Consider the following 20,633-nt stretch of genomic DNA (forward strand, 5'->3'; position numbering starts at 1 on the left):
GTTATGATCTGATTTTACAGAAAAATAAATCATAATCAATTAAATGTTTTACACACACTTAGCTTCCCACATTTTCCTGGTTATGTGCTCACCCTTCTCCTGCCCCTCCCTAAGGCAGGCCATTTCATTCTGGGCTTGTAGGGGCTGTTACAGCAAAGTGTCCTTTGTCTAGAGGAAAGCTCCCTGCACATACAAATTTCCGTGAGTTAAGATCTTCTTTGGGACTATTTAACTTTCCTAGAGATTTTATACTCATGTTTGCAGAAATTGTAAGCCCTTAACCAAGCCGTTAATGAAAAACCAGGACTGGGAATCTGAACCAGATTCAAAGCCCCGTTAGCTCCGAAAATGAAATTAGCGTAGGTACCTGCATAATAATTTTCCAGCATACCCATTTTGTTTGTAATTTGCAGCCACTCTGGATGTAGGGAGCCACAGTACCACAAAACCAGGGGAAGAAGCAACAAGCTATGGCATATGATCATATGCCCTCACTAAGAATGGAAACAATTCACTTTGTGTGAAGGAGTGGTGCCAGTATGGACCTTAGAAGACTGGTGTTACATCATAGGAGGCAGATCAATTATAACTCAGACAAAACATAGACTCTCGAAGTACACCATGTCAGGAAAAGGAACAAATAGGCATGTTTCCACTTTATGGACTACAGGGTGGATACTTGCCTCAATGAACTGGGAAATTACCATGAAATTAGGACTAATTTTGTAACTCACAGCTTATGGACTGTTCAGTACGGGGGCTGAACATGAAAGTCCACTACTGCAAGAAAAAGAAACCAGCAACATCTACACCATATTCTTACTAATGAAAGACTTGAGGATGACAATTGAGGTGTTATTCTCCTCACTGTCAAAAACTTAAACAATGAAAAGGTGAGCATAACACCAAGAAAAGGTGAGAGAAACTAAGTACATATTTTACAGTTCTAATTGAATTGCTATTACTGAGATTTCTTCTCCACAAGTATTCTAAACACCATTTTATTCTTTTTTTCCCCTAATAATTAGATCTAGACTAATAATGATTCTTGAATTAGGCTGTTAAGATATCAGCTGTGCAAACAAATTCTTGGCTTGATATATATATATATCTCAATTCAATATTTATTGATTGATATGAAGTGTGCTGTTTCTCTGCCCATAAACAAGACCTTGAGCACAACACCAGCTATTGCAATGATCTATACTGTGTGTACATATATATAGTATGTGTCACAGCACTCTCCAAACTAGCCAGCTGCAACAAGGTCTTTTACCATCTCATACCAACATACTCTTCATACCAGTTCCTCTGCTGCCTTCTCCTCATCCAGGGCTTACATTCTCTCCTCTCAGCTTCTTCCTCCTCTCTCTTCCTTGACAGCTCCCTCTTAACAGAACAGCTACAGCTGCACCTTATCTACATCACCAACCCGACAACCCTGAAGCCAGCCCACAGTTGTATATTATCAATGCTAATCAACCCAGCTTCATTACTCTACAATTAGTATGCACATACATATATATATGTATGTATGCTCATTCCATTAGCAGAATCCCACTGTGATCAGGCAGTGAAGAGGCACAGGATCAGGCCATCTCTACCACTCGTATTTGTGCGAGTGCTTTACGTTTTCTGTCCGAGTTTACCTGTGTGGCTGGCCATGTGTGTGTAGGTAATGGGTAGGGGTAGGTAATGGGTGAGTAAATTGATTTTTAAACCACTTACACCGAAACGCCCGAGCGGCTCCCACCGCCCGCGCAGTTACCTCAGCTCGGGTCAGACCCCGCCCGCCTCCTCAGGCCACGCCCCCCGCCGCTCCCTCCAATCAGGAGGCAGCAGCTGTGCGCACCGCCCCCACTTTCTCCCCACCCCCGGAGGGTGAGAGCGCAGCGCCGCTGCGGCCCGGAGAGGGTGGTTTCATGCGAGCAGGGAGCCGTCCGTCCGTCCGTGTCGGGACATGTCAGTGAAACAGGGGAGCTCGGAGCTGGCCGACGACAGCGGTAGGTGCCCGTTTTCCTGGTGGGGACCTGGCGGGGCTCTGAGCGGGCCGGGGGAAGGCGCAGGGGGACTCCGTAACTATCCCGTCCGCGCGGCGGCGGGGCAGGTGTGCGCACGCGCAGTGGCACGTAGGCCCGGCGGGGTGTCGGGCGGCCTGCGAGTAGTTGAGATATTTTGAAAATAGCCTTAATAATCTCATTTTTCCTGTCCTCAGAGTCGAATGTCTTTGAAATCGTTCTCCCGATCACTATCTTAGTGCTGAGCGATGATGACTTTCTCTGGGCGGAGGCTGAGGAGCAAGCAGCCAGCGTTCCAGAGCTGAGGAAGGAGAGCAAGCAGGAGGGTCACCTAAACAACAGGGTTTTCCTCAAAAGTGATGTGACACCTGCAAATGACAGTGATAGTTTAAGCATTTTGGAAGAAAACAAGCCTGCTTCAAATAAGGATCGTAGTGTGAAATACTCTGAAGAACATTGGGTTGCTGAGAGTGCATGTAACAACCATTTTGATCTGTTAAGTGACCACTGTGATGCAGACACAGATAAATATAGGCAAAATGACATGTTGCCTACATTGTCTTGCAAAACACAGCTTACAGAGGTAAACAAAACCAGTGACGGAGAAAAATGTGATAGTGATGATGGCTTTCAGATTCGGCTGCCTCTCTCCTCTGCTGACAGTGAGGGCAGAGATGATACCGTTGGGACAAGCGGACAGCTGACTTTGACAGTGGTATCCCAACATGAAGAGGAACTTGTCAGTGTTGCAAGTGTTCTTTCTGATGGTGGTCAAGAGACACAACCAGAAATCCACAAGGAGACGGAGGCAGTTGTTAAAATGGAAGGTAAGTTGTTAATAAGACTAGTGCAAGTTTTTTAAATGGGTGGGAAAGTCTATGGAAAGAATGCCAAACACTTATTTTAGAGTAGGCATTTCAGCGTAGATTATGCAGCAGGAAGAGAACATTGGCTGGAGTATGCTTAGTTCTTTCACAGACTTCTCTGAAAAGTAGTGAAACTACAATAAGTTGGTACTGTTTCGTTCTGCTCCAGTTTGCAAAATGGTGGCGCCTCATGTGGGAAAAAATGAAATACAAAGAAGAAATCAGAAGGAGCATCGTACTTGTGAGATTGGAGTCCTAGCAAAGTCTAGTGGCAATACTTTCACAGTAATTCTGGCATAAAGCTGTTTCATCAAAAACCAGGGGATGCAGCATTCTCCTGTGAAATTCAGAGCTTTGAATGAAAGAAGAAAGTGGGAAGAAGCAGGCTCATAACTAAGATTCCTCTTCTTAAAACATTTAAATGTGGGGGTGGGAAGCATTGAGAGAAACATTAGGAAAGAAGTGGAGATAAGAAAATATTAAGGAAAGAGTGAAGAGCAAGCAAGTCATTAGACAGTTTGGGATTGTTACTACCAATTAATCATGAACATTAGTGATTGTATGAAATGGCATGTATGTGACTTTTTATCCCCATGTAGATCCTGATTCTTCAAAGAATGGAGAAAATGAAGCTAATAACATAAAGGGAAGCAAATATGAAGGTGAAACTCTGAGTTCTCTTTTGGAACATGGCTTGAAAGAACTGAAATTTACCTATAATTGTTCTGCTCCACTTCTTAATGGATGTTCTCCTAATTCAGAAGAACTGCTAAAAGATGTAGGGAAACTGGAGACAAACACTTCCCCTTCTGCTGCATCAAATACTACTGGAGAGCATATTTGTGAGACATTAAGGCCACATGCTAAGAAAAGAAACCGGAAACAAAAAGTTGTTTCTCCTCATGCAAGCCCAAAAGAATTCCAAAGCCAGCAGGAAGGTTTGGCATGCCTAAGTAATAGTGTGACCATCAAACGTCTTTCTAAAGCATCTTGTTCTTTAAATAAGAATGAAAGGTTGAATTTGAAGTGCAGGCTTTGTAATTCTGTATATAAAAGCACTACACATCTAAAGAAACATATTTATTCAGCTCATAAATATAAGAAAATACACAAATTCTACTTTTGTAAAAGAATCTTTCTCTTTTCTCTCAACCTTAAGAATCACCTTAAATTTCATAAGAAAATCACTAGGTTGCAAAAGGCAAGAAAAAATAGAATAAATGCGAGAAAAGTTAGACAGAGAAGATCCAAAGAAAGAAAATCTGACACCAAGAAAAAAGAAAGTAAGTATGAGAAATTTTTCATCAGAATTAAACGGGACTTTACACCTCTGGGTGTGCCGATTAGTTTTTCTTGCAAAATTTGTTTCTTTGCTTCATCAAAGCCTAGGATTTTTATTCATCACATGAAGGGACATAAAGAGAGGCCACCTTACCAGTGTCCTCAGTGCGATTACTCCTGTGTTAGCTTATCCTATCTGTTAAATCACATGTATTGGCATGCTGGGTATAAGCTGTACCAGTGCAGGTTTTGCACCTTTTTTTCGTTGTATTATGCAAGCATGGTAAGGCATAGCTATGTACATACTGGGACTAAACTGTATTCCTGTGAGTTCTGCCAGTTCTCATTCACAGGCACCACGGGGTTAAACAGACACAGAAGATTATGTGCTGGCAAGGAAACATGCCAAGAGCAGCAACTCCACCTACGTGGAAGAAAGAGAACTCAAAGACCTTTAAAGAATTACACATGTGATGAGTGTAACATAGTGTTTTATACGAGAGGACGTCTCAGCTTCCATAAGAAATGTCATGAACAGTTTAAGGCTACTGCTAATAGTTATACAAATTGGAGCAATGAATATCATAAAAGCAAAATATGTGAATCTGACAGTGATTCTAAGGACTGTGTTTCTCTACCTCTTTCTGGTAAGGAAAATTGTCTCAATGGGGGAATGCTGGCTTCTGAAGTAGAATTTGAGTGGGCAGATGATGTGTGTGACAATAAGAAAATGTGCTCTGGAAAGAAATTCCCTGAAAACAGCCATGGAAGCAGCAGCTTACCTGTTATCGGCAATAAATCAGAAGCTCCTCTGAACTCATACAACACAGATGCTATCATTTCCAAAGAGGGACATCTCTTTGACTCCAAGGCCTGTCATTCACAAGTTCAAGATGATAATGCATATCATAAATTTGTGGAAAACACAAAGGATGTGTGGCCTTTAAATTTGTCTACATTCAAAACGTACAAGTGCCAGCACTGCAACTATGCTACCGCTGTTCATAGTGACTTTAAGCTGCACCTAGAAATACATACAGATGGAAGGCCCTTTGTGTGTAAAGAATGCAATAAGACATTTAAAACATCAAACCATTTGCAGAAACACAGTGTTACCCACATAAGGGATGGGTATGAGTTTGGCCATAGCTTCTATGTAGATAACAGCTTAGAGAATCTTGAATTGTGTCGTAAAATCAGCCTGTGTCCAGAAAGAGACTTCGCTTTCTTGGAAGGTTCAAACGGCATCCATTCCTTGCATGGTTCAGAAGTCCGTGGACTACAGCCAGATGTCCGAAGGGGCGAAGAAAATTATTTGCTAGCACAAAGTCAGCCACAATTCTATCAGTGTGCACAGTGTGAGTATGCTACTTATGTTTTAGGCAATCTTGAAGTACATGTAAGAACTCACACAGGTGAGAAACCTTACAGCTGTGGTGTTTGTCAGAAGAAGTTTCGTACTTCCAGTCACCTGAGAAGACACAGTGTGACACATTTTAATATAGGGTATTTAAAGTGCAGGAGCTGTGACTATTCAACAAACAAATGGTTGTCCTTGAAAAAGCATCTGGCCTCACACTCTTCTGAGGAAAGCTCATCTACTGGCTGGCTCTGTGAACAAAAGCTGCTACCTTTCAAAATACATACTTGTGAAGTGTGTGGCTATTGCACACCCCGCAATGGAAACTTGAAGCTACATTTGAGAATTCATACAGGGGAGAAGCCATTCAAGTGTGGTCAGTGTGCTGTTGCTTTCTGCACATCTAGCCATCTGAAGAGGCACTTACTGACTCACTAAAGTTGCGCTGCAAGAGGTGTAAATTTTCTACGGTAGATAAACGTGCTTTCCAAAAGCATGTAAAAGCACACACACAAAAAAATCCAAGTGTGAAAAGTCTGATGTGAGACTGCCTACCAAAAAATGTCTGGAAAAGCATAAGCAGCAACATAAGCTTCAAAATTGCAAGTTGGCATGTGATTCTGGACAGATTTGCATGTCCTGAATTTGTTCATTGCTGTTGTCCCCAGAGCAATGGCTGACCATGGGTGCATCCAGTGTTTTGGCCCAGCGTGAAACTCAGGGTAACTCGGGGTACTAGTTTGCTCCAGGTTCTGCTGAGAGCTTCAGCTTTAGCACCGACTCTGCTAGAGAAGATCATGGAGGAACTTTTTCATGCCCGAGTAGCTTCATAATAGCATGAGGTCAGTTATAATTTGGGCAGTGTTCATCAGTTTAAACAGTGCCACTTCTTTTCTTGTAAAAAATGAATTTAAAAACCCCAAAATAACTCTTGTCTAACTGACACAATGTTTAAAGGGAGGGAAGGAGGTGCACGTTACATTGTATAGTAATAACTTTTCATTTAAAAATTGTGTTTGGAGGCTTCATGGTACATCCCATCTGCTGAAAGTTGCATTCCCTGATCCCAGGTTCTCTTGCAATACTTGTGAGAGGAAAAAAAATAGTATCTCACAAAATTTCAGGAACAGAAGATTTGTGTCATTGCTGGGTAATTGGGATATGAACGTATTTTCTTTATTAGGCAGTTCTCTTGTCTGTACTTCTGATAATTCTTTGAGTAGTCTGACGGAAACAGTTATGTCCTTAATCATATATTTTATACTGAGAATTGATAAATTAATCTTCAGTTTTAAGTAAATACCTGATATTAATCTAGTATGAAATTCCTTTTCTCAAGCTGGTAGTTACTGTGCTCCTTGTTTCTGAAAATAGACAATATAATACTTTTCAAGGAACTTCTGTTAGTTTAACGTCTTGCTGATACATTGCAAATGCTACTTAGTTACATGGAAAACCTTAGCAGTATCTTGAACTGTAAAATGTATTTTCTTTAAGAGCTTTACTGGTTTCTAAAATACCACCTATAAGGACCACTTGTGCCAAACAGCAGCTGTTACCTGGTGCGGTGAAGGCAGGTGGATGCTTCTTCCACTTTATGGTCAAATCTAGACAAAAAAATTGTTTTAGAGAGTTACACAGAGCTGCGTGTGGATGTTGCTGACTGTTCCATGTTCAGTGTTATTGTTAACAGTGGTGTTACCCTCTTGAGCTGAGGAAGGACAGTGCAAAGGGCTGGTGCTACCTGTCCCTTTTGTTTATAAACACAGCTCATACTTTGCAGAGGCTTTCTGGTAACGTAGGAGGCAGGTTGGAATTGACTGTCCAAGGACATAGGGGCGTCTCCCACTTTGGAGATACTCAAAAGCCATCTGGATGTGGGCCTGGGCAACCAAGCTCTTTGTGGCCCTGCTTGAGCAGAGCTTGGACTAGATGACCAGAAGGCTTGCAGCCATTATGTGATTTGGAATGCAGCTTTCCAAGGGCGGATTGAAAATCACAATTGCTGTGTGTTTTTAAGGCCAGCTCAGCAAAGTTATTTAAGTGATCTAGTTCTTTGTAGTTGCACTAAAATCAGACAACTAAATATCTGACCCCTGGTGTTTAGAGATGTTTTTACTGCAAGGGAGGTCACTGTTTGGGAATAAGTGAATGATTGAGTAGCCACCTGATACATTTGTGAGAAAGAAGAACCTTATCCTGATACAAATAAAGAAAATTACTTCTGGGCAACAGTGTTATACAAGCATGGAGGAATTTTTCCCTGCATTACTGTACAACTGATCATTTATTTGAAGAAAAACTCCAAAGAACAGGTACAAAGAGGAAACAAAAATGAAGAGAATTGTAAGCCTATATATCAGATGAGACTAGGAAAGCTAAATCTGGGAGAGTAATTGTTTGAAAGTATGGTGTACAGTGATGAAGAAGGGAGCCCAATTTAAGAGGGATAAATCAATTGATGAAAGCTTTAAAAAGGCTTTGTAAACAGTGTGAATTTCTTTTAGTTGTAAGGAAGAACAACAGAAGATGTTTTCAGTTGGACCTTAATGAGTTTGTATCCAGGTCATTGCCTCTAATAAAAATAAATAGTGTTTCATGACTCCTGAGGTTTCCTCTCTGTTCCTTATGCAATTCACTGCACTTCTAGGGGCTGGAATTCTGATTCTGACAAATCAGAGAAATATAAATGTGAAGGCATACTTGTTTAAAAATAAGGACATGGGCTGTTTTTTATTTTCTATTTTTTTTTATTGATAGCTAAAGGTATATTTTTTATTTTTGCAGAGTTTAAAAAAAATAAATCAAAGCCTTTCCTAAATCATGCCATGAAGTTTTCTATTTCAACCAAGAAATATTTTCTTAATTTTCTTTATGAACACATTATGGATTTGGATAAAGCAGTACAATGTAGCAGGCAATTACACTAATGACATCTCGAGCAAATAGGTGGCAGTTTATCTGCTATGCAGCTGCTGAATAAATGAATAAAAGTTAAACGTGAAGTAAATGTGTATAGGTGAATCACACGGTGCTGCAGTATGGTTCACCACCAAAAAGGTTTATTTGCAGCAGAAGGAAGGAAATTGGATTTATTTATGTGTTTATTTTTAAACTGTACATTACTATATGCTTCAATTTCCTTTTGGGCTACAGCAAAAGCAGGTGTTTTTCTCAAGATTAACCACACTGTAAATGTAGCATTGGTGAAACCCGAATCGCTTCTGCTGTCCCCTTCCTTCCCCGTTTGTTCATCCCCCTTGGATGAACGCTGCCCTTACCGTGGTCAGAGCAGGGCAGAGCGCCCCCTTGAAGCGCCCCCCGCCCCCCCCCCGAGGAGGCGCAGGGCCGCCGAGGCTGCGCCTGCGCACAGCAGCTGCAGCCCCCTCCCCTCCGTTCCCTGGCCCCGGCCGCAGTGCGCCTGCGCACGGCCCCTGCCCCCCCCGGCCCCTCCGTTCCGTGGCCGCAGTGCGCCTGCGCCAGCCGCCTCCGCCCCCCCCACCCCTCCGCCCCCCTACCCTTGCCGCCGCGCGCCTGCGCAGAGCGCGCGCCCTCAGGGCGGAGAGCGCCTGCGCGGGCTGAGGGCAGGCCCCGCTGAGGCGAGCGGCGCAGCCTACGCTTCCCCGCTTCTTCTCTGCAGGGCTTCGAACCCCTCCGCCGCCAAGATGCCGCGGATTATGATTAAAGGCGGCGTGTGGCGGAACACCGAGGTGAGAGTGGTCTCTGTAATTCCTCCGCCCCCCCCCCCCCCCAAGGGCTGGGGCCTCAGGGGCTGGGGGGGGGGGGGGGCGGCCTGCCCTGCGCCAGTGCGCAGGCGCTGGTAGTGGGGTCGCGGCGCGCAGGCGCGGGGGGGGATGTCATCTAGCGGGGTGTCTTGTAACGGCAGGGGGGGAGATGGGGATATTGGTCCCTCTCTGGCGGGGGCTGTAGAGGGTTAGGCCTGTGCAGGCGCTGTGGCGCTGGCTGGCTCGGTTCCTCAGCAGCCTGGCCCAGGCCTGAAACACATAGCTGTCGTTTCTCCTGAAGGCTGCATGTGGAGGAGCGCGGGGGGGTCGGCCACGCCGACCTCCTGCAGAAACCATCCCCACAGCACCCGGAGGGTGTGCGTGGGCCCTGTTGTCTTCAGAGGTGTCCCTTTTGCAGACTGGACTGTGTCTTCCACTGCATAGGCAGGTTTCTTATTCGCTAGGGGTATGAGGCTGCTGAAATCTCTTGCCCTTGAAGACCCTTCTAAATGTGGCAAGGGTGAAGATGGGTGTGGGCTCATCACTTGCAGCCCGAGGTGTTTTGTACACAGAAATTTATCTGTTGTTCCAAAAAAGAGGGGGAAGTCCCCACCAAAACCCAAAGCCCTCCCATTTTTGCCCACACGTGCTTTCGGAACTGCAAGCGATCATGAAAAGGAAAAGAACATGATAAATCAAGGATGTGAGTTTTATTAGTTGCATGTTTAAAGCAAAATGATGTGCCCAACACTGTAAAATCCAGACCTCTGCCACTGTATACTGCGAACACTAGGCATGTACATAGTTCCAGAAAGCAATGAGGAAAAAATAACAGAAGGTATACATATTGTGTGCTGTATGTGCTTTTAACCACATGCGACAGAACAGCTGTGTGCCAGGAGGTAGCTGAGTTGGGGGTGGTCAGCAGAAAGCAGAAGAACCACTGTGTGCTTATCCCATCCTTGCGAGCTTCCATAATTGACTAGTTTTAGCGACTGTTAAGAGAAACAGCAGTGCATTAAATAGATCATTGTTTTACCAGTTTCTGTGTACCAGAGATGAAATAGCTCTCTTTGGTGCTATTTTTTTGATCAACGTTTTGATTATACATACAGCATTAGAAATACAGAAAATGGAACCAGTTGATGTCTGGTCGTTTGTAAAAAGACGGATTACTTGTGAAAAAGCCTGCTTATGTCATCACTATGGCTACTGCCTGCCATATAACACCAAGTAAATTTTAAAACACAAGAGGATTTTTTTTTTAATAGAAATTACATAAATTGTGATTGCTGGCTCAGGCTAGAGCTTGTCATCAGCTTACAGTTAAAGCTGCTGTCGGCTCTGAGAGATGTCTGTGCTAGACAGAGTATCTGTCCTTGATGACTAGCATCTGCATGGTACAGCTGAACAGATTCTGAACACAGCTACAAGTACTTACTGGATACAGAAGAGGAACATCTGTGGTTGACAAGGCTGCAAGAATAGCTTTGATGTGTTTAAAACACTACTTTCTGACCTGTGAGGAAACCAGAAATAATTAACCCGTTTATCTGGGGGGAGGAGAGGGAGGGAGGGATGGACGGATGGGTTGACAGACAGTTGATAGGACCTGTAGCTTTTGATCAAATCTCAGTACATACTTCGAAGTGTATGAACAACCTGGCTCCCAAGCTGAATCCTTTACATTTACACATACCTCCCTGATTTTATAATCTTTGGGATCATCACTTTTGGACATTCTGAACATTAAAGTGATTCATTATGATAATTATATGGTATTATTTAAAACAAGCCACCCAGAGATATATATTATTTCTGGTGTTTTTTTCCCCAATGTTGTGTCATTACCAGACAAACACTTCCTTACCTCTTTATTGCTGTCCTTCAAGGAAGACATAGAGAGCCTTTAAAGACTGTGCTTTAGAGGGCATTGAAAGCAGTTTTGGAAGTTCTGTTGGGTCTGTGAAGTTAGTCACAGTAATCGTCACGTGTCTTTTTCCTTTAATCTTTGTGGATTTGATTTGCCTTTGAAATACAAATCCTCATTAATCTTGAGAATGAGATGTGGAAAAGAAGTAACAGTGCTGTGCTGTTTCTAGTGGGTCGGCCCATTAGATGAAATCTGCTGTGTTCTCCTCTGCTTGAGCTGAGCTTCTGTTTTGCAAGTTTTTGCAATTCATAACAGTTTGTTGGTTTCTTCTTTTTAAGGATGAAATTCTCAAAGCAGCTGTGATGAAATATGGCAAAAACCAGTGGTCTCGTATTGCCTCTTTATTGCATAGAAAATCAGCAAAGCAGTGCAAAGCCAGATGGTAAGTGAGAAGTGCCATGTCTGGGAACGTGAGATTCATAATCAGCAGGAATTTAGAAATTACCACAGATTAATTGATGTCCACAGAGGAACAATAGTTTTAAGATTGTTTGAGTTCTGTTACTGTGATATTTCGAATTCCTGTTGCTTGAAAGTAATTCAACAAAAGTAGCCAGATATTCTCTTTGTCAGTGACTGCAGTGTTAGCGAATGCAGGATCACTTAAAATTGTATATGTGATTTTTTCCCCATATTTACACGTTTTAATCAACATAACAATCATAAGCATTACCAAGAAAGTAAAACTGTAAGATATTAATCTCTCTTACTTTTTTAATTTTCTCATTTTTCATAACGAGAGTTTGGCTTGAGGATAAATTTTTAGAAATTGCACTGTGGAATTTAATTTTATATAAAAAATTGGAAGCTTAAAACTAATGCAGATACATGTATCAGAGTTAGTTTCTTGAGTACTGAGCTGCACGTATTTATTAGAATACTTCTGTGTAAAGGTAACAGTACTGGCACAGTTAAAGATTAGTAAGGTAACTGTTGAACGATCCAGACCAAACAAATCTATCATTTCTGGTACCTTTTGTTGTTGCGATACTTACTTTTCTTTTTCTGGATTAATTTTGTGACTCCTTACCCTGCCAGAATAGAGATGAGGAAAAGAAGAAGAGGCAGTATCTGTATGGAAAATAGTGTGTTTTAAAGCTGAAATACATATGTCATAAAAATACTATGGAGTAACATCCTTTTGTACAGAAAAAAAATGGTATGAAATATGCATGACAGGATCTTGAAATCTCATTGTGATGATTGGGGTAAACACTGTTCTGAATTAATTGAAGACAAGTCAATGGATAGCTTGGATCTGTCATCCTTAAGTTTTTCACTTTTTAACAGGTATGAGTGGCTAGACCCAAGCATCAAAAAGACAGAGTGGTCACGGGAAGAGGAGGAGAAATTGCTGCACCTGGCCAAGCTAATGCCAACACAGTGGAGAACCATTGCCCCAATTATTGGAAGAACCGCTGCACAGTGTTTGGAACACTATGAATTTCTGCTGTGAGTTGCTGTTTTGCTAGAGGTGTATAACAGGAACGTCTGCAAAGTCTGTTGTAGTGATGCGCTCCCACGGTGCTGAAGTATGATGGTCTCAAGTTGACCAAGTCCTTTTGTAAGCAAATCCTTAAGGACCATTCAATGCCTAGCTTGAAAGAAGTTGTTTCTGGAACCTGGAGAGCAAGCTTGAACAGAGATAGGTGTATATTTTCTTGCTTCTGGTCATTCTGGCTAGGGGAATGTCAAGATTGATGGTCTTGATAGGCTTCCATTTCAGGTTTATTTGGGTATTTTTTGATTGGCTGATCAACATAAATGGGTATGTGACAAAGAAGAAAAAAGACAAGACATAAAACACATGTTGAAATGGCTGAATGTGCAGCTGTCATCTCTGTATGCTACAGAGGGTTTCTTCAGGCCATGAGAAAGTGCTATTTTCCCTTCTGAGCTCTCTTAATTCTGGTGTGATTGGTTGAGTATAAAAGCATAATGGGAAACTCGATTGTTTTGTTACACTGCTTGAATTCCTGTTCTTACTGTTACAGATTATCTGAGGAGAGTTCACTGCTATTAGCTTTGTCAATGTTGTATTTTATATAATATTTTATTGTTGTAATGTAATACTATGTTGGCTTCTCTCTCGTCTCAATTTAAGATCATGACTACCATGTTCATGAATCTTTCCTGCAGTAACTGTGTAAGAAGTTTAACGTGTGGTGCATAGTACAAGGTTAAGTTCTTTGACCAGTCTTTAGGGGCATTTAAGGGGTGGTTCTTATGAGTCTGGGGGAACACAAAGAGCCAGTTGTGACATACATGCAATGTGGTTTTAGGGACAAAGCTGCTCAGAGAGACAATGAGGAAGAAACTGCTGATGATCCTCGGAAACTTAAACCTGGAGAAATTGATCCAAATCCAGAAACCAAACCAGCCAGGCCAGATCCTATTGACATGGACGAAGGTAAGATGGGAGGTTGTTTACCATTTTTTGGCAGAAATCTGATCTCTTTGGTTTTCCTTTTACACAGCCTCTGTACCCTGGGTTTCTTTTGTCTTTTTTTTTTTTTTTTTTTTCCCCCTGCTGTTCCCTGATCATTTTTTTCTTACAGGTTTTGTCTTATTTCTGTGTCTGGTCAGTCAGTTACACTTTTTCAGTTTACTTTTCCTTTTCTTGGTGTGCTTTCTGCCTGCTTATCTGTTCATCATCTCTTACCATGACTGACTGTCTTTGCTTTGGCAACTGCTCTGCTTGTTTGCATTCTTATTTCTGTATCTTCATCTTTCCTCATTAGCTCATACATCCCAGATGAATCTGTGTGGAAGCGCAGGAGAACTACATGACTTTTTGCCTTGCAAACAGCAATATTATGAACTGAAATAATGAAGATTGCTAAAATTCCATTAATGGACCAGTGGTGTTTTTGAACAGTCACAGGTTCACAGCGCTTTTGGGTCTGGATGTAAATGAAATTAACAAGTTCTCTAACGTAGTACTCTCAGCTGAAGATGTAAATGAAATTGTAATTTCATTAGTGTGGTCAGTTTGAATATTTTGCAGTTAGGCATTTTTTTTCTTAAGTGCCTTCATGTCATCTGGCCAATGATTTAGAAAATGTATTGGAGCTACTTGGAGAAGACTAGTTTAGCGATCATGCAGAATTCCTGGGAAAACATTGATTCATTCAGCTTTTAAAGATTGCTTTCTGCTCTTACTGTCACTTTTCTCCTTACTTCCATCTGTAAGTGCAAATTCATAGGTGTATTTATCTGTACTATTGTAGATGAACTTGAAATGCTGTCTGAAGCTAGAGCTCGTCTGGCTAATACGCAGGGAAAGAAGGCCAAAAGAAAAGCAAGAGAGAAGCAACTGGAAGAAGCTAGGTAAACTTATTTTTAGTTTTATATGTTGGGACTGCTTTTGTTCACCCTGGAGCATTTACAGTGCATAAAGTGAGGCAAAGCATTAAGTCATTGCAGAGTCAGACTGTTTGGTAGTCATTTGTGGCAAGGGCTTCATTCTTTTTTGAATATGTACGTGCAGCCCTATCTCAGCAGCAACTGATTAAAGTAGTACCAAATCTTAGGAGCCGTCTATAGGTGTGTACTTTAGGTCACATAGTGTTACTGTTTCTTTAGACGTCTTGCTGCTCTCCAGAAAAGACGAGAACTTCGGGCTGCTGGAATTGAGATCCAGAAGAAAAGAAAAAAGAAGAGAGGTGTGGATTATAACGCAGAAATTCCATTTGAGAAGAAGCCTGCCCCTGGGTTTTATGATACATCAGAGGAAAACTACCAGACCCTGGATGCAGATTTCAGGAAGCTACGTCAGCAAGACCTGGATGGAGAATTAAGATCGTAAGTGTGTTTTACTAATGACGTAACAGTACATTTGGAAAAACGACCCAAACAAACAAACCATGTATGTATAAGTGTTAAGTCTTGGAAATGTTTGAAATACAGTATTTTCAGTGGGACAGATAGTAGTGCAGTTTGCTTCTGCCTTTTCAGTCCCCTGTATTTTTTAATCTTTCTAAAAGATCTAGTTGCCTTTTTTCCCATGAGAATAAAGTTCCTCATGCACATACTTGCTCTTTAAATGGAAATGGTAAGTTTTTTGAGGTTCATTTTCTTAGTAGCAGTAGATGGTTTTGTACCAAGTACAAGTAGATTGCTTGTGTATTTGCAGTCCTTTCTCCAAGTAATAACATTAAGACTGCTTACAGGAGTAGATTTTACTTGTAGTGTTGCTTTTGATGGAATTGTTCTGAAGTAGAATCTCCTTAAATGCTTAATTTCTCCCCTTCCCTCCAGAAAATCCCAAAACATGCAGTTGAGAAATTAAATGCCCATCTTCATCTTGAGCAGTATGGTACATATTTAATTGTGGAATTACATTTCCCACTACTTCTGCCAACTGCTTTTTACTGAGGGTGGAGGTCTGATACTACATAATGATTTGGTTTATTAGCTTGCGATCTAATTGATTCTTTCTGTATGGCTCTTAGTTCAGAGGGTCTGGCAGGAGCTTCAAACTGAAGCTTATGATTTCACAGGCTGACTCCACTGCTATTTTAAATAAATACCATTTTTGTTAAATACTGAAGAGAAATTGGTTTCCATATCCCACAGAAAACTTAGCAGCTGCTGGAGAAAAAGGGACTGTTCACATCTGATTCTTGCTATCTAGATTATCAGACTGACATTTTTCTTCTTGCTCCAGTGACACTGTCGATTGTAGCTGAAGCAACCACCTGTTGCTTAATTCCATAGTTTAGAAGCATTATACTGCCTTGTAGGTTCTGCTGTGAGACCTGCAGACCGTATCTAACCACTTAGTTTCTGCACCACAAGGTGGTTGCTCTTCCTGGTATGTGTTTCATTTCCTCATGTCCAGCCTTTGATCAGGATACAACCTTTTTTACTCTGCTTGTTTAGTTTACTGTGTAGCTGTTCTGTGTGTTCTAAAATTACTCTCTCATCCATAATGACAGTGAAAAGGAGGGAAGAGAACGCAAAAAAGACAAGCAACATATGAAACGGAAAAAAGAGTCAGACTTGCCTTCAGCTATTCTACAGACCAGTGGAGTGTCAGAATTTACCAAAAAAAGAAGTAAACTAGTGCTTCCAGCTCCTCAGGTAAGCTATTCATTGATTAAAGAATTACTTAGAAGGCCAATGCCAATCAGTGGTTTCTGTTTTAACAAGTGGATCTTCTGGTTTTATTTTATCTTACTATCCCTTGGAATTTTCTCTTTTAAAGATATCTGATATAGAACTTGAAGAAGTTGTAAAAGTAGGCCAGGCAAGTGAGATTGCACGCCAGACTGCTGAGGAATCTGGAATTACAAACTCAGCTTCCAGCACTCTTCTATCTGAGTATAATGTGACCAACAACAGCATAGCACTAAGGACTCCCAAAACTCCAGCAGCACAGGACAGGATCCTGCAGGTAGAGTATGAACGTAACAGAATGTTTTTTTTTGTGTTAGTGCAATGGTCAACTGAATAGAAGGTGTAAATACCGTAGAAACATTCCTTAGATTATGTGTGGTACTGGGATTTGAACTGACACATGATCTCCAGGACACACTGGAAGGCATAGAAGCAGATCTGCTCCTGTATGATCGGTTGTCACCATGTTTCAAAACACTATGATACTTTTTTGTTTGTTGTAACATATTGCATGCAACTTTTAGCGTTAACCTTTCTCCTGGGGTCTTAGATAATTTCCGTTTGTCTTGGGTACCTCTCAGCATCAAAGATGTAGATGATGTTCATGTCCTTAAAATAGCATATTTTATGTTGTTTCCTACTTAGCTTTGCTATGCAGCTTTTATTTCAATTAACAAGAAGTAATTAACTGCAACAACGCAAGATTATTTTCCTGGAACTTTATTGGGTTAAAATTGCTTAAGACAAAGATTGTAAAAAACCTACCTTTGCAAACTCTGAATTATATATGTTACACTGATTGTGTGAGTGTCTGGGTTCTTTCAAAAACTAATAGTGTTCGTTAATGTTTTGTGGAGTGTGGAGACATGGCTAAATGCCATCAGTGCAGCTAGTGTATAAAACAAAGAAAACTCCTATGTTGATAATGAGCTATAATTTAACAGTTTCATAGGAGAAAAAAAGTTCCTCACTCTACAGATCATAACCTAAGTCTCTGTGCAGTGCCGTTTGAAGGAATGGTCACGTTCCCCTTCAAATGGCGTACTCTGACATCACATATATCACAATGTTATGCCTATAGACAGTTCTGTAGATTGAGGAGTAGCCTTTGTGCAGTTAATTGCTATAGGCAGTTCATTCATTATTTCAGCTCATTTTCAGAGTGACTTAATTTTTCTTTCTAAAAAGGAAAAATAGGGGAGTATTCATAAAAGCCCCAATTGACTCATGGACCAAAAGTCTGAATAGTGACCATCTGTTTTGGAACATTCTCTTTGAAGTGCAGTTTGGATAAACTTCCCTGATTTTGGATTTCAGAGTGCAAGTGTGCTGTTCCCTCTGAAAATCAGTATCCTTAGGATAACTAATAAATCTTGCAGGTGTTTGGAGTCTGGCAAACTGAAGGAAGTTGAAACATTAAGTAACCCATTTATTTTTGCAGTTCCAGTTTTTTCCATTTTACTGAAAATGAAGTTTAGAATACCTTTCAGTAGAACAGTAGGGTTTATAAATAGGAGGCTATGGATGTTGAAGTTAAGTGTTAAGCATTTTCCACAAGCTGATTGATCATCAAATAACTTCAGCTGTTTTTACTGCTACTGAATCTGTTAAACATGTATAATAGAGTGTGGCTGTGAAAGTCTTAAGTGATGTACTGCATGTGTTGTCTGTTATACAGGAAGCCCAGAATTTGATGGCTCTCACAAATGTGGATACCCCCCTGAAAGGAGGTCTTAACACTCCCTTGCATGAAAGTGACTTCTCGGGGGTAACGCCACAGAAACAGGTTGTTCAGACTCCAAATACAGTGCTTTCCACACCCTTCAGGTAAAGCAGACTCCTTTTCTGATGGGTTGTTGGCTGGCTACATATCTAGTGGTGGGGGGACAGAGTGGATTTTGATCTGTGAAACAGTAGGTCATGATCAGCGCTTCAAAACAAATTCTAACTTGCTTTTAGTTGGAGCCCTTAGGCAACTTTCTCCTTCTCTGTGTCTTTCACAAGCTCAGCCACATCATCTGTATTTTTACAGTGTGTAGCGCACTTGAGTTTTGGCCCAAAATGAGGCCTTCTGTGGTCTGGAGCAATACAAATTATACTGGAGTAATACAGGAGTATAAATAGTAAGATGGAGTGTCATTCTGTATGTGGATCCTAGCCTTTCGAAAGTGTTACCTCTGATTCAAAGGTGTGGGAGGTCCCTTAGCCAAACCCACACTGAATTTTTGAGAAGTTGAAGTAAATATTTTATAAGCCATATATATCCAAAATAAAATATTTATTATATTGCCAATCTAAATAGTATGGAATTGCTGGTTTAACTCTTATGGTGGGTCCTGAATAAATATATATCCCACAAATGCCAAATACCATACAGCTAAAAAATATTACACTTGGTACATTTTGTCTGTCAATTTTTTTAATTTAGGTTCTAATTTTACTTGTGTCACACTAGTAGGCAAAGTGGAGAATGAAATAAAAAGGACCTTTATGGCAGCTTTTCAAAAGCAGCTTTATTTTGTTGTTTAAAAGCTGTGTGCAAAAGCCCTGCTTTTTAATTGGATCTACATAAATAAATCCTTTTCTGGAAATCTATTGCTGTCAGTGTGATGCATAATGAATGTAGAGTTTGGCCTGGAGTGATCTGGCTGTTCATTTGGGTTATTTTATATTAAAAAATATAAAGACATTCTGATTTTGTTGTTAATTTGGTGGTGGGGGGGTTGTGGGTTTTTTTTTTTAGCTTCTGAAGTTCAGATTTGCACATGTAAATATGGTGCCTCTCTATGAATTTGGCTTGTTTTGCAGAAATGCTCTGTCAGTGTGAAAATTCAAGACCCTGAGCAGAGAGAAAAAAAATAATCCATTAAATGGTTCAAAAAAATAAAGGGAAGCCATAACTTTTTAAGGAGGCAGAGTAGTGAAGCAGAGCCATCATCTTATTATGTAGGCCAAAAAAGCAAGTAGTAAATTAAGCACACCTTTTTTTCCTATGATGGTATGAAATTTGTAGTATTTTGATGCAAGGTGTTTATGGAAGTTGTTGCCTTGCATTAGGTTTTTTTGGGGGGCGTTGTTGTGGTGGGCTTTTTTCCCCACATCCTAGTTACAAAAATTTTCTTAAAAGGTATTAAGTTGGAAATTGTAATAGGGTTTTAAACACTAAATGGAACTGAGACAACTAGAAAAAACCAACTCCCTTACTTGGAAATTGTTCCTTCTCAAAAGCCAGCATAAAACATTTTCTGCTAGTATAATCAACAAAGTAAATATATCCTATGAAATGTTCATTTGAAAACGTAAAAATTAATTTTGCTGGGTTTTCTTTTGGGGTGTCATCTTACAAATATTATTGCTGGTAGTTTTTTATCCTAATGAGAGTTCATAAAAATCTGTAAAACCTCAAACAAGAGGAAAGAATCACTTGCCTCTCACAGACATACCCAGTAAATAAGGGAATGTTGTATCCCTTGAAAGAGGACCAGTAGCGTTTGTCAGGCCATAGGTACAATTGTGTTTATCCATCATCATGGCATCTTACTGGCACTACAGAATTACAGTAACTAGTAGTGGAAATGACGTATTAAGTCATCTTGTTCAGTTTGTCTCTGCTGGGCTTGTCATCTACAGCACACATATTTGTCATTACTGTTTAAAACTCTTTCCATTAGTGTAGATGAGTACCATAATACAGGCTTTTTTCTAAAAGTTTTTCCTTTTCCTGAACTTGTTTTCTTTGAGACATTTAAGAATATCTTATCAGTTTTTTGTTATCATCATCACTAAGTGAAACCTCATTCGTTGTAAGTTGGCAACAGAAAACCTGTGATTGTATCCAAGACAATGTCTGCAGGCCTTCCATGTAGTAGGTTGCTGGGACAGAGAACGTTTTTTCCCAGTCTAGAGGAGAAGCAACTGAGGCCTACAAAGTCTAAGGCTTAATCCATTTTGCCTAACCTTAGGTGCTTACAAGTAATTATTGTGATGTAATTACTCCTTCAATAATGGGTGAAAGCAAAGAGGCATCTTCAGAGTGATTCATTCAGTTGTAAGATGGGCCAGCTGTTAAGCCTTGATGCATTCAGAATGAATGACTTGTCATGGGCGCTAGGGAAATGACAGCTTGCAATTAAATCCTGATTACTGTATCCCAGAATAGTGCCTGGTAATCCCTTCTCTCAAAAGCAGCAGTTTGTGTTAATATAGTTCCTGGAACTTATCTTAACGTAATGATGTGCCTAGATTTCTGCTGGACAGGTCCTTGGTTACCCCTTGACAGGTTTAAACAACATTTTGGGTTCTTCTAATTGCATATTATAGTTCCACTGC

General features: G+C 40.7%; 2 protein-coding genes across 4 annotated transcripts in view; both read left to right on the forward strand.

Moving 5' to 3' along the window:
* The first annotated feature begins 1,861 nt into the window (after window positions 1-1,861).
* On the forward strand, window positions 1,862-8,127 carry LOC130151598 (zinc finger protein 91-like). 3 transcript variants are annotated; one of them, XM_056344074.1, is made up of 4 exons: window positions 1,862-2,003; window positions 2,216-2,845; window positions 3,484-4,167; window positions 4,519-8,127. In XM_056344074.1, exons 1-4 carry the CDS (start codon window positions 1,961-1,963, stop codon window positions 5,961-5,963), a joined length of 2,802 nt encoding a protein of 933 aa, XP_056200049.1. In that variant the 5' UTR covers window positions 1,862-1,960; the 3' UTR covers window positions 5,964-8,127. The 3 variants fall into 3 exon arrangements, with proteins under 3 accessions (XP_056200049.1, XP_056200050.1, XP_056200048.1); XM_056344075.1 differs by having other exon boundaries at window positions 4,818-4,953; XM_056344073.1 differs by having other exon boundaries at window positions 3,484-8,127.
* Window positions 8,128-9,075: 948 nt separating this feature from the next.
* CDC5L (cell division cycle 5 like) overlaps window positions 9,076-20,633 on the forward strand; it is a 35,108-nt gene continuing 23,550 nt past the window's right edge. Inside the window, exons 1-9 of the mRNA XM_056343248.1 lie at window positions 9,076-9,235; window positions 11,462-11,565; window positions 12,474-12,635; window positions 13,466-13,593; window positions 14,414-14,513; window positions 14,769-14,987; window positions 16,124-16,268; window positions 16,393-16,581; window positions 17,983-18,131. Of these exons, the coding sequence (XP_056199223.1) occupies window positions 9,191-9,235; window positions 11,462-11,565; window positions 12,474-12,635; window positions 13,466-13,593; window positions 14,414-14,513; window positions 14,769-14,987; window positions 16,124-16,268; window positions 16,393-16,581; window positions 17,983-18,131 (1,241 nt within the window). The 5' untranslated portion in view covers window positions 9,076-9,190. The remainder of the gene's footprint in view (window positions 9,236-11,461; window positions 11,566-12,473; window positions 12,636-13,465; window positions 13,594-14,413; window positions 14,514-14,768; window positions 14,988-16,123; window positions 16,269-16,392; window positions 16,582-17,982; window positions 18,132-20,633) is intronic.

This window comes from Falco biarmicus, chromosome 6, assembly GCF_023638135.1.
Source record: "Falco biarmicus isolate bFalBia1 chromosome 6, bFalBia1.pri, whole genome shotgun sequence".
NCBI classification, from domain to species: Eukaryota; Metazoa; Chordata; class Aves; order Falconiformes; family Falconidae; genus Falco; species Falco biarmicus.

Coding starts and splice junctions, on each gene's coding strand:
- LOC130151598 (XM_056344073.1), top strand. CDS start 1,961: ATGTCAGTGAAACAGGGGAGCTCGGAGCTGGCCGACGACAGCG. Junction 2,004..2,215: donor GGAGCTGGCCGACGACAGCG/GTAGGTGCCCGT, acceptor TCCTGTCCTCAG/AGTCGAATGTCTTTGAAATC. Junction 2,846..3,483: donor GGCAGTTGTTAAAATGGAAG/GTAAGTTGTTAA, acceptor ATCCCCATGTAG/ATCCTGATTCTTCAAAGAAT.